The sequence below is a fragment of the Triplophysa dalaica genome, chromosome 1 (assembly GCF_015846415.1).
Source record: "Triplophysa dalaica isolate WHDGS20190420 chromosome 1, ASM1584641v1, whole genome shotgun sequence".
Taxonomy (NCBI): domain Eukaryota; kingdom Metazoa; phylum Chordata; class Actinopteri; order Cypriniformes; family Nemacheilidae; genus Triplophysa; species Triplophysa dalaica.
This window is the reverse complement of record NC_079542.1, coordinates 33112712-33132877: the sequence shown is the minus strand read 5'-3', so window position 1 is coordinate 33132877 and position 20166 is coordinate 33112712. Positions and strand designations below refer to the sequence as shown.

Sequence of the window (20166 nt, the reverse complement as noted above, 5' to 3'; positions counted from 1 at the left end):
TATAGCAGATATATCCTGTCTATCAAATTAGGACAGAAAAATGCAATGAATTTTTGCTCTGTATATAGAAAATGTTAAGAAACACCACCAGTTTGATGTTCAATATAAATAGTCATTATATGAATAAATAACATTCAAAAAGTTAAGAAATATTATTTTAATTATTTTATTACTCTTTATTTTCAATATTAATTTAATCTTCAGAAACGGTATCACTCATAATTTTCAATACAAATTTAATCTTTAGAAACCTCTGATAATCGGCCATCTTATTATTGGAAATATGTATTATCGCTGCATGTCTAATAAACGGTTTAAAACAGTCAAGGATTGGAAATTACAACATTTCCTAAAATATGACATGTGACAGCTCAAATTATAACTCATTCTCATAAGACAGGCTTGGTATATAATGTATAAATCATAATGCTCAACATGGTAGCGTTGGAGATGTTAGCCTCACCCCACACTTATTGTGAAAGTGCCAGTTGCTTTTTTAACATTTCATAAAATTTACATTTATGCTTTTTGCAGATACCTTTATCCAAATTGACAGTGCAGGCAAGCTCTACATTTTCCCATCAGATTGGACATAATTATTGGAAAGTAATCTTCGCAAGCTGTTCTGGAGATGTCCATCTTTATACGTTTATATAGATTGGAGTTTTTCTTTTATGTGATTGTAAATTGCTCGCAGGTGCTTACGACGATGACAGCCGAGTGAACAGTTTTGCTGTAATGGGAGTGTGGCTTTAACGAGCTTAGAAAATGTGTAGAGCATATTAAATAATAAATTTTTTATTTATCCAGTATATGTGCGTGCTCACCTCATGTGAGCTCCTTCTGGAATTTAAGCAGCAGGTGTTGATGAAATTTACTTTTTGTTTACTTAACAGTTAATGTTTTGTGTTTGATTTACAGGCAACTTCAGCAACAACAACAGGCTGAACTTGAAGTTCACCAGAGAGATGGACTTACTGCCTATGACCTGTCCCAGGTACACACACACAGAGGCAAAATGCATTGTTTAAATTTAAAGATCACCCAACAATAAAACTTCTGTCTTCATTTGTTCCTTCTCATGTGCTTCAAACCTGTATGTGACTCTTTCTTCTGTGGACCACAAAAATAAGATATTTTGAAGAATGTCTCTGTGGATTTGTGTCCATACAATGGATGTCAATGGGGTTCAAATTATCTTCTTTTGTGTTCTGAAGAAGAAAAAAAAGTCATACAGGTTTAAAATGACATGGGGGTGAATAAATGATGAAAGTGAACGATTCCATTAATATCGATGCCAGTAAACTAGGTTTAAAAACAACCACAAACCTGGTATGCTGTTAAACACTTCATCATTTTAAAATTTAAATGTTAATATACATTTATATATTATCAAATAATAACGGTGATATGTGTCTTTCTGATATTTTTTTATGAAGTAAACATTGCTTCAGGTATACATTTCTTCTTTATCCGTATAGATTTATTAATAAAATAAAGTACCAACAAATAAATGAACAGCAAGGGAACATATTTAAACAATAACACATGTGGTAAACAGTGCTTGAAGATTTAAGACGGCAGCATCAGGTAAATATTTATAAGCTGGGAAGAAAAAAAGAACAAAGTAATAAAAAGAAAGTTTACTTTTTTAAAGAAATTATTTATCTTAAATGAAAAAAAGTTTTTATTTATTTTGCAGATTTGTAATTATGATTATATGTACTGTTTTTGTTCATGTTTATGTAGAGCCACATTAATATTAAGATTGGATGTTTCTTTTCAGTCAATGGAATTGAATGAGGGTCAAAACTGTCTGACTTCTAAAGAACAAAAAGCAATATAACTAAATATGTCGAGCTGTTACATTTAAATTTGCTTTGATCTTATTGATACCATTTGACCTCTGTATGTGAAGAGAGAGTGAATAAAAAACTAAATTTTGGTCTGTTCATCATACAAACAAATGAAATCACAGATGTAAGTCTTAAAGGGACAGTTCCCCCAAAAATGAAAGTTCTGTCATCGTTTACTCACCTTCCAGTTATTTCTAAATCTCTAAACATTTCTTTGAACACAGAGTAAGATATTTGAAAGAATGCTTATAACCAGACAGATTTTGCTACCTATTGACTCCCATAGTAGGAAATATACAAATGGTAGTTAAAAGTGCCCCAGAACTGTTTGCGGTCCTACATTCTTCAAAATATCTTCTTTTGTGTTCAACAGAACTGAAAAAGATAAAGTAATTTTTCCTACTGTGGGAGTCAATGCGGGTCGAGAGCTGTTTGGTAATAAGAATTCTTACAAATATCTTTCTCTGTGTTCATCAGAACAAAGACATTTATACAGATATAGAACAACTCGAAGGTGAGTTAATGACAGAATTTTCTTTTTTGGGTGAAGTATCCCTTTAAGCACCATAACATCACAGTAACATTAGCTTTAGGTTATTAGCTGACATTTCAAACTCTCTCTCTCTGGGAAAAGATCTGGTATGAAGTCACACATATAACACATGATGACATGTATGTAATCAGGGCTCATATGGAATATGCCTCTTCAGCTGATGTACAGCTTCTACACATTTGTTTTGAGTCAAATGTAGTAATATGGTTATGTTATCTCATCGCCTGTTTATGTTAAGCTGTAATGGGAGTCTGTTTCATATAATAAAGAGGATTATTTCAAAATTGATAACTCCTCACACATGGGCTCTTGGGTAGCACCGATCAACATTTACAATCTGTGTTGACTTTCCATTTGCGATTAAGGCGTTGACACAATTCATATTTAGCAAAAGTTAGAGTTTATAGAATCAGTATAATAGGTCACTGTTGATTGACAGTTTCATACTTAAGGGAACAGTTCACCCATATAGGAAAAATGAGCATTCAATGTCTCACCGATCTATAGAAGCAAACCGATCAAGATCAGAGTTTTTTACTTAAATGTGGCAATGTTTTGATTTATACCAGAGCTGGATGGTCTGGTCCAATAGTTTATTGAAATATGGAACTCTTCATCAAAATATTTTCAAAACCCAACGCAGAAAATAAATGTGAAAAATACTTCTGGAAGCAGGAACATTGACAAGGCCAGTTTTGAACAAATCACATCTCAGATCGTCTCTCTTGTGTTGATGCCCGCAGGTGCCAGTCGCCAGCGTGCCAGCTGGTGTTCACGAGGCAGGCAAAACCATCGACAAAACCGAATCGCTGTTCTCCCAGGAAAGAGACCCACGCTTCAGCGACATGTATACTGCAATCTCTGGATGTATGTTTCCATTTTATATCCTTCTTACTTTACTAAATTAGCTGAAAATGTATTCATTTGACAGAAAAATTGTTGTGAGCTACCTTAGGCTGAAACCTGTTTTTTCAGCAAGGAATAAATCATTGTGAACATAAATTTTTGTGTAAATGTGGAATTGATGTACTGAGATGATCCCATTGTTCTGCGTTAGAATGTCAAAAAACTACAGCACACACGTTTTCTTCTTACCACAACCCCTGTATGAAAAATATTATTGCGTTTTTACTGCTGTTATCTGTTTACCCGTCTTCTCTTTGTTCCGCATCTCTGTGGTAAATTAAGATGATGTTTTGATGTGGTGTGCGATGACAGAGCTCTTACCGTATCTGAAGTCTTAAACGATGAGTTCACCCAAATATAAAAAATTCCTTGCTGTTTTTCACCCTCATGTTGTTCACATGTGACATTCTTACCAGGACAAAACTCAGACCCTACAAGTTCAAAAATGCTTTAAAGGAATACTTCAGCCCAAAATGAACATTCTGTCGTCATTTATTCACCCTCTTTTCATTTTGAACCTTTATTCTTTTTTTATTCTGCAAAACACAAAAGAAGATATTTTGAAAAAAATGTTGTTAAAAGAAAACCGTCGGTCTCCATTGACTTCTATTGTATGGAGACAAAACCGATGCGAGTCAATGGGGACCGACGGTTTCTTTTATCAACATTTTTCAAAATATCTTCTTTTGTGTTTTGCAGAATAAAAAAGTCATAAAGGTTCAAAATGACAAGAGGGTGAGAAAATGATGTAAGCATTTTCATTTTGGGATGAACTTAAACATCCTAAAATAGCTTGTGCCATTATACAACACGTCCGTACACATCAAAGTCCTCTTAAGCCATACAAGAGCTTCACATGAGAAACAGTTATGAAATTTTATAACTTCACTGATCATTTTCCCGTCCTCTGCCAAAGCTTTCCAAAGCAAATATAATTTGGTGATAAGCAGACATGATGCACACTATATGTGGCTTTCATGGTGGTTTTTGTCCAGTCTTGGTTTCTATAAACTGCACTGTATTGTTGTCGTGTATAGTGAATTGCGATTGTTTACTTCTTTTTTGGTGTTTAGCTGATAAGAAGATGATGGTCCCATCGTCGACAACTGGAGGACAGCAGCTCTACTCTCAAGGAAGCCCGTTCCAACCAGGACACTCGGGCAAGAGCTTTGGGTACGAGTCTGTTGTGTATTAAGACAAAGAGTCTCCTAGTAGTATAACTTTGTAAGAACTGATGGAGATTAATATTTTCATTGTCGCTAAAGCGATCCAAGCACTTTAGATGTACATAGAAGGCATTAAGTGTGTTCTGTTTTTACAATTGCTTGTCCGTTTAGATATTAAATAGTCACACACTTGATGTTGTTTCAGCTCATCCGTCATTCACGTCCCGGGGGTCAGTGACATCCAGTCAACGGCCGGTTCTGGTGGACAGAATCTTTCCCAGATATCCCGGCAGATCAACACGGGTCAGGTGTCGTGGACGGGAAGCCGACCGCCCTTCTCTGGACAGGTGAGAGGAATCTCACAGGCCGCCCGCCTGAATTTTTTTTTTTTTTTTTCGATTTAGATGTAATATAATGTGTGTACAGGATTTAAGGTTAAAAAAACACTGTATTTTCCACATACTGTCAATGTATCTCCTCTTTGCTTCGCCTCTCTGAAACGCGCTGATATTTAACAAAGCTCATCGCTCTGAGAAGCGAGGTGTGCTATGATTGGCCAGGTCACTAGTGCGTAGTGATTGGTCTAATACTGCACGGAAATGTAACGTCTCTTACCACATTCGGAACATCAGGCTGTACCGGCGACGGTACAATGAGATTCACAAGACGGCCCACCTTACTTGCGTTTAGATTTGGGCGGTCTTAGTCAAATTGTGTTACGAACTGACGTAGATTTGCCGGGGTGTGAATACACGAGGTGTTTCAGGCAGGTCTAGGTGAGCATTCGCTTCTAGATAAAATACATATTTTGTTCCGACACTTAAAGTTTAGCAATTTTACGTGTCTAATACATGCATGGGCAATTTATAACACACCAAAGACACAGAAAAATACGTATTTCTGGTGAATCACCCCTTTAACATCCTAAATATACAGAATGATCTGAGCCACATATTACTGGGGTTATGGAGACGCCTGTGTTTTTGATACTTTTAAAAGCCCCTTTAAGGTCTGTCATCTGTGTCTCTTTACTCAGCAATAAATCCCATGTATATCAGATTATCCCATCATGCAATATTTACAACATTACATATAAAGCCAAATCAAATATGAAGCCCTGCGATATGAAGAAGAACAGAGTAACGCTGGTATGGAGTAGCGTTGTGGTTTCCATCGATTAAAGTCTCTCATCTGCTTGACATCTGACTGTTTCAGTCTGGATTACACATGAGGGCTAGCGTTGTTTACAGTTGCAGAGCGTCACAGAATGATGTTTAGCTGACATCTAAATGTGTTTACATTGATTATTATTATTATTTATGTGGTTCAATAATAACAAAAAAACGTTTCCAAAAATAGCAGTGAATCACAGCTTTAGCTCTTTTACTAGCGGCGCTGTAAACATAACACAAAGCTGTTGTTCCCCTGCTGCCAGGTTTATTTTATTCTTCTTTTATGGATTGTCTGCATGTTCAGAAAAAAATAGCTACAGAGTTAGTTAGGTAGAAAGGTATAAGTATCATTTTTGGAGATATAACCGGTCGTGCTGTCTATCACTTATTGGTTACTGATCGGAGTTCAGAAGACTTCAGAACAATATTGACAGACAGATAGACAGACAGACAGAAAGAAAGAAAGAAAGAAGCAAATACAAAAACGTGGAGTAACAAAACGAGAACGAATAAAAGAATGTATGAAAGGAACAAAAGATAGGTAGTATGAAGGGAAAGGTGAACGAAAGAATGAATGAATGAAAGAGAAAAGAAAAGAAAGACACGCAGACGAATGAAAGGAAGAAGGAACGGAACAAAATAACCAAAGAAAGAACGAAATGAAGCAAAAGAACATAAGGAAGAAAGAACGAAAGAAAGAAAGGCACAAAGAACCAATGAAAGAACAAACGAACGAAAGAATGACTGAAAGAAAAAGGAAAATAAAGACTGAATGCGAAGAACGAACGAACAGAAGAACCAAAGAAAGAACGAAATGAATAAAAAGAACGTAAGGAAGAAAGACACAAAGAACGAATGAAAGAACAAACAAAAGATAGAAAGAATGAAGGAAAGAAAGAAATAAGAAAATAAAGACAGAACGAAATGAAGAAAAAGAACAAAAGAAAAAATTAACGACAGAAAGAGAAAGAAAGAAAGACACAAAGAACAAACACAAGAATGAAGGGATAAAGGAAAGAAAGAAACTGAGAATCTTCAGTCAGTGGTGTGGTTGATGTAATGCTGTAAATGACTGCAGTATGTGTATATTAACATATCATCTGATGTCACTACAGCAGCAGATTCCGGCTCAGTCCAGTAAGGCTCAGTCCTCACCGTTTGGCATCGGCTCCAGTCACAGTTACCAGGCCGACCCGTCCTCCTACAGCCCGCTGTCCAGCCCCGCCACCTCCTCACCCTCCGGCAACGCCTACTCCAACCTGGCCAATCGCAGCACTGCTTTCGGTAAGACCTGTTTATTTATAATGACAGATTTGAACCTCTCTGCACATCGTTAATAAAATCATTCACATCTCTTCAGATATAAAAAACATATTTGTCGATGTAAAAAAAATACTGTTACGTCGCTAATTAACAGCAACATTGATGAAAAAGAACTCAAAATACTAATGTTAGTTTTTTTTACTTATTACTGTCAGTTAACATTCAACTTTTGTTTTTGTAATCCATATTTAACATTTTAAGTGTCCGACACACTATTCTTTTTTGCTGTAGCATCAAGAATTGTGACATTTCATTTGTCTACTATTGTTGTACTATCGCCTTTGTGTTTATTCAAAGTAGTAGAATGAGCTCCGAAGATCCCTCGCACACTTCAAACAGCGATCCGATCCAGAACGACGTAAATCTTGGATCAACAGATCTTTATACGGAGTTGACATTACAACACCACTGGGATCTTCCCAGGGGTTATACACACACGGCGATTTATAGATTCCCATAAACACTTTTACAGTCAATGACTGAAACAGACTTGTAGTATACAGGCTTCAGACACGAAAAGATTGTAAAAGACCTTTGTAGTGAGATGAAAGGTTTTTGATATAAATATGAATCTCTACTGTACAGCAAGAAATAAAGTGTCTGATCTTTAGTAGGCAAAACAATCCTCATTGACACCACAGCATCAATCACGAGTGCGTTACCGAATGCGCCTCATTTTTCACCCTGTAAATTCGCTCTATTACTTTTAATTATAGCTAATCGCCTAAATGTGATGGAATCGGTGGTCTAAAACCTACATTAGGAAAGACTCTGTCAATCGTCAATCAAAATGCCCATAAACATTGCGTACACACATAACTGTGCTTTTCCTTTTAAAGAGAGCCATTTTGTAGTATTGGGGTCAACAAATAATTACTGTACATTTTGTCAAAAATAATCGTAAAATATATACAATAACAAATCAAATCAAAACCTTCTGTTTCACAAAGTGAACATCTCACGTTGAGCAGGATCAAGGTTCATCACGTCCTAATGAAGATCACATGATTTCGCATCAGAGACGCTTCTCTTTTGAAACGTGGCTAACTTTAAACACCCCGCTGAGAGTTTTAATGAATCTGTCATGCGTCGCACCTTCTCGCTTCACGCCGGGGATCTGGTTTCTGTGCATCTCTGACACTTGAAAGTGCGGAATTTGACCAGCGTGACACGGAGGGCAAGGACACACAAACACAATTGTGCAACCTTTGGCATTCCAAAGACAGAACATACCGAAGAGCTTACGGGAAGAAACTGTAGAACTGCTTGTTATTGACTCTCATCCGGTCGCACAAAGCCTCGTCTTATTTCTCCATTACATTCAGCTTCACCAATGCCATTTCATTTGAAGCGCGAAAGCTCGAAGAATGACTTTTTTCCTTTGTTGTTTCCCTCGAGGGTATCTCTATACCTCCAACCTGCGATTAGCGTATCCATTTAATAAGTAATTTATGTTAAAAAGGTGACATTAAAAAATCCATTTCCATTTGGAGTGCATCACGCACCGAACAGCTTTCCAAAGCCTGAAGGCTTTTGCCAGCCACTTGAAAATGGAGCCATGTCCAGATAATTCTTTTTTAATATGGTGCCATTAAAGCAAATGGAACATTTATCATCGTCTTGTCACGTGGACGCTCCTTAAACACGTAACGGACGGTTGGGAGTGAGGCTGGCAGACACTTGGGTGTAATTCTTTCATTTATCTCCACTAAATTTACACCAAAAGGAAAATTCTTTCATTATGTATTAAAACTCATGTCATTCCTTTCATTCTTCAGCAGAACACAAAAGAAGATATTTTGAATAATGTTGAAAAATAACAATGAACCCCATTGATTTTCATTTTATGAACACTAAACCACTGAGACATTTCTTCATATATCTTCTTTTGTGTTTTAGAAAAGAAAGAGTCACACACACAGGGTGAATCGAGAAATAATTTTTATTTTTGCATTACGATCCTTTTTTCTAGAGATGTTGGGTATTAACATTGCATTTATTTACTTTTTATAATTAATTTCACCACATTGATGTATTGAATACTTGTGACCATATTCTGGTTTTGATTTGAGTTAAATTGGCTTTTATTTTATGCTTTTATCCTTATATAATTTATTTTTTATGTTGAAATATAAGATTGACATTTAATATTTTGGTTTCTGTGTATTATTATAATTTTAGTGCACTTAACTTATTTCAGTGCAACATTTACATTTTTAATTTAGTTTAAGTTTTTTATAATAACTTTTAGGTCAATATTTTGTTTGATTTCAATGAACAGAAACGTTTTCGAATTTTAATTTCAGTCAACCAAAATAACCTTGCTTGTGACCTTGGGGAAGCACAACCAGAACATAATGATGCTTGGCATCTGTGAGCTTCCGTATGTTTGGAATCATTTATATTGTCACTTTGAATGTGAAAACGTATTACTGTTTTAGGGTACCAACCTTATCGAGCAAATGAATCCGTGATGCATTTTCCTGCATTTCTAGTTCCATATGGAATATAAATGTACCTGTGGATGACTCCGATTCATGTAATGTTTTATTCATGCACTTTTCAGTCGAAAATCAGAAATGCACAACCAAACATGCACACCCTGGATGATTTATATACAAGACAACTTTTCAATAAAATATTCTTTACTACATTTGAATATGTAGCCTACCGGTACAGTAGTCTAACTCATGTGTTTTACACAGATTTGGCAAAGATGATATGATATAGATATCAAATTATCAAATGCTGAGTCTGTCGTGTCTGGGTTTCATCTTTACAGTTTGTCTAAATTGCTTGTTTTGTTTGATCTTTGCATAATGCAACACATTTATAACCATCACACATCAAAATGTCCTATTGTGACTAAAATGCGGTCTTTGAATGCTTATGTAAAAATTCCAGACGTCTCCGCTGGTTTCAAGAGCTCTATGTATCACTTTGAAAGTGAGAAGAGTTGCTTTTAAACGTCACAGTATTGATTTGTCAAAGCCCTGGACTGTGATAAAGCTCAGCTCAGTGTTTGAACAGAGTTCACTTTGTCACGGCAGCGTTTGGTATTGTTACAAAATCCAAAACGTCTTTGAAAATCACTTTTGATGGAGTGGCCCGAGAATACAAGCGCTCGAGCGAAGTGCGCCTTTTATCTTATCACACAGACACGCGAGCGACCCAGACACTCCAAACGATGCAGGTCTGCAACACGGATAGATTGCCGAGGGAGAGACGCACAAGACGAAAAGGAAAATTGATCGAGAGATTCATAAGACATATCGGCGGATGCAAATAGCCGTACCTGGAGGGAGAGAACAACAGCATGGGTGAAAGAAAGAGAGCGAGAGACCTTCTCGGCATCGGCGCGGTAGGGAAATGTGAAGTTTGACCTTACATCAGCGTCTCATCAACATGGAGAGCGCGAGAAAGCTCCCAAGGGCATCACCGTGCCATCCTGCCCAAACCTCCCTCCACCTCCACCCGCGCCGCGCGTATTAGTCTCCCCGACTCGCTCGTTCCCTAACCAAATACTCGAGCCCTGGGGGTGACGAGACTCTAGATGCGTGCGTTTAAACGAGTTTGTCAGCCTAGTAAATGTCTACCCCCGCGCAACAAATTGAGCGAAATGGAGGTCTCACGGATGAAGTACTTTACAAGCACGCTCAATTTAAACGCCGGAACTGTAGACATGTTGCAGATAATATGAAAGTTAATATCGCAAAGTCTAAACGCGTACGTGTCGGATCGGGGTCAGGAACGAAACGCCTCCAGGACGTCGTGTTTGGATTCTGATGGACGGGATGGTTTTGAACTGGTGATGACATGACATTCTTAAAGGGACAGTTCAGCCGAAAATGAAAATTCTTTCATTTACTCAAACCAACATGACTTTCTTTCTTCTGCAGAACACGAAATAAGAGATTTTCAAGAACGTTGATAATCAAACAACATTGGGATCCATTGACTCAAACACAAAATCACTGAGCTTTTTTTTTAAATATCTTCTTTTGTGTTTCACAGAAGATTGTCCCACACAAAGGTTTTGGGTGAATAAACGACAGCTTTTTGTTTTTTTATGAACGATCTATTCAACCAATCAGGAACTGAATATGGAATAATGCTGGTGTAACATTGTATTTTCGATCCGTATATATGGAGCTGTTTTCAACGTGCCTGTGTTTTCTTTTTCTCCAGATGTTTCGGGAGAAAGCAGTCAAAGCGGAGGGCAGTTCCAGGGTCGCCCCTCGGAGGTCTGGTCCCAGTGGCAGAGTCAACACCACGGCCAGCAGGGTGGAGATCCTCACCCCCACACTCAATCCAACCAGACCGAGGTCTTTCAGGTACCACTGACTGTCTAGATGACATGATATAACCCCAGTCAAGTCTCAAATAAACAGGTGTATCCGCCTTTTATGTACGTTTCTACAAGAGTTTAAGCAGCGCTCACCGTCGACTGTCAGTTGTAGCACAAGTGCGACACAAAATCACAAAAGCAATCAGAAACTCTGAGGATGTCTGATTTACACAGCTCTCTTTTCCCATCCCATAGGACATGCTACCGATGGCCGGGGACCCCACTCAAGGAACAACCAATTACAACATTGAAGACTTTGCTGACCTTGGCATGTTCCCTCCATTTTCTGAGTAACCGGATTTGATTGTTTGTGTGTTTTGTTTTTGGTTCAGACTGCAGTACTTTCATCTCTTATGTGCACACGACGCTGCTTCATTTCAGAATATTTGCTCACTTCAAGCGCTCTATTGACTTTGCTCAGATGCAGACAATTACAAACACACAACGACTTGTGTGAAGGCTCTTTGTCACTAAACAGTTGCGGATTTTTCAGCAAAATCACACATGTACAAAAATCGGCACTATTGCGAACAGACGTTTGTCTATAAGAGACGTTTGATTGTGCTATTTGTGTTCAGCAGAGATTGTGGGGGTCTGTTTAATTTGCAGAGGCCTACTTCTGTTACTGAATCAGCTGATTATACAATGCTAAACGCGCATGCAAATAAATGACGCTATTAGCCGAGGCTATTCGTTCTTGGCGAAGTCCCCATCTCTATTTTATCGTACAGGAAACGTATTTTCTCAATTTTTTGTGATGTGAAGGAATAATTTTTCTTCAAGTGTTGCACCTCATTTCATGTTGCCAAACAGCATCTAGCTGACAAAAAAAACCACGCTGTGATATTTTTTAACGCCGCGCGAGTACGTAATATTGCGAAACGACGCTTAACGTGTAAAATTTAGTCTATGTAGTGATGTCTATAACCTAGCTGAACTAATAATACATGTAGATGGATGTAAAGACAAAAAAGTATTTGAATAAAAAATGTACGATTTTGAGAATTTTTTTAACATTCGTTTCTTACAAAATTGCTCAGCACCAGCCTCATACTTATATAAGCAAATGCATTTGCAGCGTTTATCGTAATCTTTGTGGCAGCTGCAATTTATTGTTACAATTAACTTTTGAACTGATGACTTGGACTTCTACGATCTTTTTCACAATGAAACTCGATGATGCCACAACTGGACAGAAAAGGACTTGAAAGGGAATCTAAATCTTTTTGCTAAACAAATGGATGTTTTCATGTAAATAATGTGATTTTTATGTTGGACCGTGTTTTATGTCACAAACCGTTACTACATACTTGTGTAGGTTAAATATCATTGTATGCAATGTGAGTACATAGGTAACGCTTGTAACTTAGTTAGCTTGTTCATTGTACAATGAGTTTAGAAGTGTATAAATTGTGTAAATGTGTTCCATTATTTTGTGTAACTTTATGACTATAAATTGTACTCGTGACAGTAAATTCTCATTGAATATGTGGATTTAAATTAAACAGACTCAGCTGTATTATTGGGCTGCTGAATAAACATTTCAACTGTAATTATACAGAATTTAACCTTTATGTTTTCACTAATTTTTTGTATTATTTAAAAACCGTCCTTTATGGAACTTGGTTTTATTTATAGATTTTATTACATCATTTGAAATTCATTCAAAATCATCAAATACCAGAAACAGACCACAAATTTACAAGAAAAACATGTAATTCTACATGACAAAACTGATATTTTACGGTATTTTACTGGCGCCCTTGCTGCCGGGAAAATAACGCTGTATTTCTGAAAAACTGTATTAAAAAAAGTAAATTTACGAAAAAGGACTGCAAATTTACAAGAAAAACATGAAAAACTATTTAAATTTGATGTGACAAATTTCAGGACTTTCAGGCAGGATTGTCCATCAGTTTTTCATTTCAGACTTGTATAATGGGGGTTAAATTGTTAATACGTCTTTTTACAACCCCCAGGTTTGATTAAACCAAAATATGATGCATGTGGTACAAAATGGGTAAAACACTAAACCGGTAAAGACGAACTACAGCGTATCAGGGTTTATTCGAATATACAAAAGAAATACATAGCGAAACATAAAGCTCATAGAAAACAAAGCAAAACTTGAGATGAGAAATTTAACTGTTATTAATATTTGTTGATCGTAATGTAGATGCTTTAATATTTTGTAGTCATTTCGGTAGTCAAATCCTTGTCTTAATGAACAATGAATGTTTTTAATATACTTTCAGTTATGCAGTTAACGGCTAAATGTAATGTATAATTCATAAGATTAATGAATGGCCTCATATACTCAAGTAGTTAATGGGAAAATGTGATTTAAATGGTTTTCTAGGCAATGAATAGAGTCCGGAAAAGTTATCTTCTGTTGGCTCACATCGTGTTTTTCAAGAGAGGTTTTAAGGGAGCTGGTAGTTTATTCTTGGCAGAAGTCGTGGATTAATGTTTTTATAATGTTAACAAGCCAAACAAAACTTTATTAATTATTGAAACATTTTAGGAAGCATGCACAACTATTTTCATGTTGACTTTTAGCACAAATCTTTAAACGATAAAAACATGTGTTTATTACGTTTAGCCTATAATGAAAGATAGAGTCATACAGTCTTTAGTTATTATTACATACAACTCAAGTTGAATTCACTGAACGGTGTCTGACTTAAAGGCTGTTCAATGATAGTCACTTATCCTGTGTATTCATGTCACTGCTCAGAGAACTGGAAGGGGATTTGAGCACATGCAGGGCTTTACTCACTCCCACCGGTAGAGCTCAAAATATTTACTAAATTCATTTAGGTGTTTCGCTTGAGAAAAGAATCATGCAGGCCAGTGATACAGTGAAGTACAACTCACAATCTCTTAAACTGGTTGCAGAATGGTTGAAGGTGGATAGTGCAGATCTAATGGACAAAGGTAATGAATTCTCAGAGCTTAGGACCAAGAACTGAAAAAGCCCTAATACCTTTAGATTTAAAACAAGTTTTTGGAACAGCTGGGAGGAGGATCCAAGCGCTTTTGCAGGAGAGTAGGGGTAGAACAGATCTGAAATACACGATGGGGAAAGTGCTTGAAAAACAAAGATTAAAATCTTAAAATCAACTCTGAATTCAACAGGTAGCCAACGAAGTTTGGCTTATACAGGGTTATTATGCTCCCTCTTTTTGGTCCCTGTCAGAAAATGAGCTGCGACATTCTACACTAGATGTAACTGTGAGAGCGAGCAAGGTCTGGTTAATTCCAGCATGAAGTGCGTTACAGTAATCCAACCTTGTTGAAATAAAAGCATGAATAACAGTCTCAAGATCATTAAAACTGATAAAGTTTTTAAGCTTGCAAAGCCCCTTGAGGTGTAGAACACTGCCTCTAACTATGTAGGTCAGGATCAAGAATAACTTCCAGAATTTTTACTTTATCTCCGATGTTCTCTCCGAGAGGACCCATAGTAGGGCTCCAATTATTTACAAGGTGAGGACTGCCAAACAAATAGCTTCAGTCTTTTTCTGATTTAACTGAATGAATTATTGTCCATCCAAACCGGGATGTCCACTAAACAACCCATTAAAGGACACTGCATTAGAACCTGATGTTAGCGGTAGGTAAAATTGAGTGTCATCTGCATAAATATGATAGGAAACTTCATGAAATTCAAATATAGAACGAAGAGGGAGCAAATACAAAGAAAATAACATTGCACCTAAGATGGAGCCCTGGGGTGCACCAAAAATAATAGGGTATTTGCCTGATGAAAATTCACCAATAAGTGGTCTCCTGTTATCGGCAGACTTGTCGGAAATTGTTAATGTTCAATTATTGGATATGAGTTCTGCTTTCGACACAGTGGATCGCAACATCCAATTAAAAAGGTTAAATCTTGTGGTTGAAATCTGTGATACTACATTAGATTGGTTTGCTTCATATGTTTCAAATATAAGTTTGTCAGTACCCTTAAGAGAGCAGAATGTGTACTATGTTTTGCTTGTTATTAAAGGATGTCATTCAAATTTGTTATTAAAATTCTGCAATAAAGGCCATTTTGAAATAGGCCTATAGTTATTAAAATCAGTGGGATCAAGATTTGTTTTTTTGAGTACAGGCTGGACCACAGCATGTTTAAAACTACATGGAACGGTGCCAGTGTGTAAAGACCTATTGGTAATAGAGAGCAAACTAGATAAAACAGAAGTAAGTAAATCCATAAGCAGCTTAGTAGGAGCAACATCGAGAGAACAGGTGGTAGGTTTCATCCCTAAAATAATGTTTGAAAGATCGACAGATGAAATAGGTTGATATTGAGGAAAATGCAGAGGGGCTGACTGTTAAAAAAAGCTAAATGATTTGCTGAATCTGGCTTACAGTGTGTTATTAGTTTTGAGATGTTTTTATCTCGGAATTTACATTCAGCATTTGGCAGATGCTTTTATCCAAAGCGACTTAAATTGCATCCAAGAAGCCATGTAATAAACCTAGAGAGATAGGTAGAAAGCTGGTTTACCTGATCTAGCAGAAGCAAAAACACTGTCCAACAAAACTGGCCAATGATCAGACAAACCAGCATCAATAACAGCTACATTTTTGAAAGAGAACTCTGATAAAAGAGTGTGGCACAGATGTAGTTCACAGAAAAATAAAAAATTGTCATAATTTACTCACCTTTGTGTCATTTCAAACCTGTATGACTAACTTCTGCAGAACACAAAAATATTGTAGTTAACTGAACACCATTGACATTGAGAGTGAATGGGGTCCAATGCTGTTCAGTTAGCAACTTTCTTCAAAATATCGCCTTTTGTGTTCTGCGGTAGACAGAAAGTCATGGAATTTGAATGACAAGAGGGTGAGTAAATGATGACTGAATTCTCATTTTTGGGTGAACTATCACATTAAGGTGTTGTCCGTGTGCATTCATACGTTAAAACAATCCCTACGACTGGACTTTTTTTGTGTTTGTTTGTCTCTACCCGCATCGAGAGAGCACATCGCTTCATGATATAATTGCATTTCTGTAAACTGTCAAAATCCTAATGTTGTGTTATTCCTGCATGAAGCATGACATGACTTGACTGGCTGCGAGCATAAATAACAGTAAAATCAAGTTCATCGCGTGCCTCCCGATTTTATGCCCAGGCTCTTTTTGGATGGCTCTGGCATTCATTCGTGCTTTGATTTGGCTGACTGAAAGCGAGGGAGACATCTGAGATGCTTGTAAGGAAACTCGAGATGTTTTGCAGGGGTCACACCTTTTCTTTATGTAACCGCATGACGTGCAACTACCTTTACTTATCATTCCTGCATGTGATAATTGATATCTGTTGCATGACTTTGTTTGAGATACTGTAGTTATTCAAGCATCATTTAGACGTAGAAAAGATTCATGCCCTTACAGCATACAGGCCTGCAGCGAGGTTTCATCTTGAATGTGTTTGTTTGGCGTTTGATGTGTCGTACTGTCGAATCTGACTGGATCGATTCACGGCCCGTTTGGTATCACACATTCAAACCTGGCTTTTGAAGCAAAACATTAACGGGTTTTGATCTACAAAAATAAATGTAACCGTCATCCCGGTGGTTCCAGCAATGTTATAGATTTGTTTTGTAAGATTCTCGAAAATTGAACAGAGTCTGCTGTGGTTTGTTCTGTCGGAATAATACAGTAGATTGCGTTCGGTTGATTTAGACAGCTAACTTTGTTACGTATCAGTCAAGATCCACGTCATATCTGTGCTGACAGAAAGTTTTGACAAATTTAAAAACTTTAAAAGAATATTGTTAGTTCCCACCCTCTGCGTCTTTATCAAATATTTACATTTATTTATTTAGACACTGGGATAAATGTAATAAATGAGGCAGCATCCTAGGAAACAACAAAAGCTACATGCACAAGTAATGCAACTGGAGAAAAGTTTTTTTTCAGCCTAACACTTAAAAGAAAGGGTGCTTGACAAAGTTCTTTGATGCCATAGAAGAACTTTTTGGTTCCATGAAGAACCTTTCACATTTGAAGAACCTTTCTGTTTCACAAAAGGTTCTTCAGATTGTAAAGTGAGAAAGAGGTAGTGTTTTCAGTAGTTTAAGCTAACATGATTGTTTTTACTTACTAGCTAAAGTAATTCACAAATTTACCAAATTTGACACCGAATTCACAAATTTTCCCCACTCAAAACTCCAAAATAAACAGTCGGAAGTCAACAGATTTTATACAGTCCTAGTCTTGCCTCAAGATTCAAATATTTCTTTTCTATTTTCAGAACGTTTCATTCTCTCTCCTAAATCACAAGAAATCTGCACTTGCCTCAGTAAATGTGCTCTCAGATTTCATTTGCGGGCAAAGTAGTATCGCCCTTGAAACAGCTGTGCATGCTCAGATCTTCTTTGCGATTTCTCCGAAATTTCAGAGGCCCCTAAAACAACAATCCATCCCGCTGTGACATACTTATCCTCACTTTAACTATACTTACATGTTCAGTTTGACAAAAACACTCAGATTCTCTACTTTGATAAGATATTGGCTCTGTTCCAAAACCTAGTGAGCGGCATATGGACAAACATAACATTTTAGGCCATCCTAACTGTGTTCTTCGTGCTCTTGCTATAGAAATATTCTGCTGTTCAAGATATAAGCAAAGGAAGGGAGGCAGCTTCACATGTTTTGTTCACGGAGACAGCCCATGGTCCCATGATGCATCACACAAATTAATTCAAGATGGCAGTCAAGTAAAATAAAATACTTCACAATATCAAAAAGTATATTGAAGTCGCCATGAAATTGCAATCGACAGCTCTCCTTTTTGATATGGAATATTGTAGTGTTTTTATTAAAGGAAAAGTTAATATCAAAATTATGTTATTTTTTACACACCCACGTGGCGTTCAGAATGTTTTAAGACCTCCCGGCGTCTTCGGAACACAAATAAAGATATTTTAGATGTCATCCGCAAGATTTCCAAGCCTCCTCAAAGACATCATGGTTATAATTGTTGTGAAGGTCAAGAAAAGTAATAAAGACATCCTCAAATTTGTCAATCTGCTTATAGTGGCTTAATATATATTTTTTTAAGCGACAAGAATACTTTATCTGTGAAAAACAAACCAAAATAACCACTTCAACCAATATATTTTCTTCTATCTTGTCAGTCTATGTGCGGGTTCACCAAGGCACTTCGACGCATAGGCATTCGGTTTGTGTGGTTAGGCAAAAGTGTAAGTCTTCTTCCATATCGAAATCATCAGACATATTGTAAAGATCAGCTCATATACAGTGTGCGTCTGCTCGTAAACACAGAGTTGCGCTTCTGGGTTGTCAGTCAGAACGCCGGCGTCTGCCCCCACCGAATGCGCATGCGTCGTGCACGCACACCAAAGACAGAGGAGAATATATCGATTAAAGTCAATATTTTAGTTTGTTTTTGTTAATAAAGAGACAACGTTATGGATTGCTTTAGATATAAATATAAAATGAAAAATTATTGTACACAATATAGTGCTAATTTCATTTTTTTTTTGCATATTAGAGTATCGGGTTATTAGTCAAAAGTATGGAAACAACAATTCTGGGTTACACCTTATTTTACAGTGCCCGTGTTAGGGTTTAATTATTTAAGTATTGAGTAAAAATAATTAACTACATGTACTTACTTTAGGCGGGGTGTGGTTTAGGGTTTCACCCAGTTTTGTAAAAAAATTGTCGAGACAAACATGCTTTGTATAAGAAGCATCATTTGTTGCCTATGTAGAGGGCTTCAATATTGATTAATTTCAGTCTATATATGAGTCTTCTTATTAGTTTGCATATGCATGAATAGAGTCTCGGATGTTAAAGTCTATGTTCGGAGTGTTATAATGTATAGTTAATGTTTCTCCTTTTAAAAAAATGGGATAGAATACATTTTTTTATTACTGATCACATCATATAGACTTTATACATTTTTTATTCTTTATGAAGAAAAGCTCCCTCGGGTAAACTAAGTTTTCATCCGCACTGTTTACAGCAAAAATCCTGAGAAGACATCAATTACCTTGACAACCCGGGGCAACGCTGTGATGGACGTGACGGTAAAGATATTTTGACATCTCTACTCTGCCTTCAAACCATTGGAGGGGAGAGGGCAACTGACCCCAGAAAATGCTTTTCTCACTTTGAATACAGAGTGCTGTGTAATTTTAGCTGGTAATTTTTGTGCGTGTTTTGGATAATTGAATCTGTTATCTCTCCTCCAACACAACATAAACATGACGAAGAATCCACCGTGCTGTCTTGAATTCATTGTGTTCTGTCTGGCTAAAAGCCTCTAAATTTTATTTAAGTGTGCTTTAGTGTTATTTTGTCTCTTAAAATAAAAAACAAGAAAATCTACACTTGGTTTATGTTGTGTTCCCACCGAATGCGAATGAAGCGTTAAGCGCAAGTGATTTACATGTTACGGCAATGCAAAGACGCGATAGGACATCCAGCGGCACGATTATCGAATCGAAAAAGCGGAACTTTGGTGAAAATTCTCGCCGCGTTAACCAATCAGGAGCTTGTTCTAGTAGTGACGTAATAGCGAGCGGAAGCAGAAATCCAAAACAACAATCGATGACAAAATCATCATTGCTGTATGTGTACGATACATCTATTTATCGAAACAGGAATAAAACGGATCTTGCTGGGAAGAAAGTGAGCGAGGAGGTCAGACAATCAGGTAAATTGTAAAAAAATCTGTGGGAACGCTCTACTAGACTGACAGAAAACATATACCATATGCACTCAAGGTTATTTTAATCTACTAAAAATGAAACCACAATGATAAACACAACTAAAATAAAACCAAAACAAATTAAT

The 20166-nt window shown here is 36.8% G+C and overlaps 1 protein-coding gene across 3 annotated transcripts in view; it reads left to right on the top strand.

The window, feature by feature from the left end:
• Positions 1-12892, top strand: part of arnt2 (aryl-hydrocarbon receptor nuclear translocator 2) — a 64804-nt gene extending 51912 nt beyond the window's left edge. For all 3 annotated transcript variants that reach the window (XM_056744783.1, XM_056744782.1, XM_056744781.1), the window contains 7 exons: positions 922-997; positions 3153-3276; positions 4389-4488; positions 4687-4828; positions 6769-6937; positions 11165-11310; positions 11520-12892. In XM_056744783.1, the coding sequence (XP_056600761.1) occupies positions 922-997; positions 3153-3276; positions 4389-4488; positions 4687-4828; positions 6769-6937; positions 11165-11310; positions 11520-11618 (856 nt within the window). In that variant the 3' untranslated portion in view covers positions 11619-12892. The remainder of the gene's footprint in view (positions 1-921; positions 998-3152; positions 3277-4388; positions 4489-4686; positions 4829-6768; positions 6938-11164; positions 11311-11519) is intronic.
• The last annotated feature ends 7274 nt before the right edge of the window (positions 12893-20166 follow it).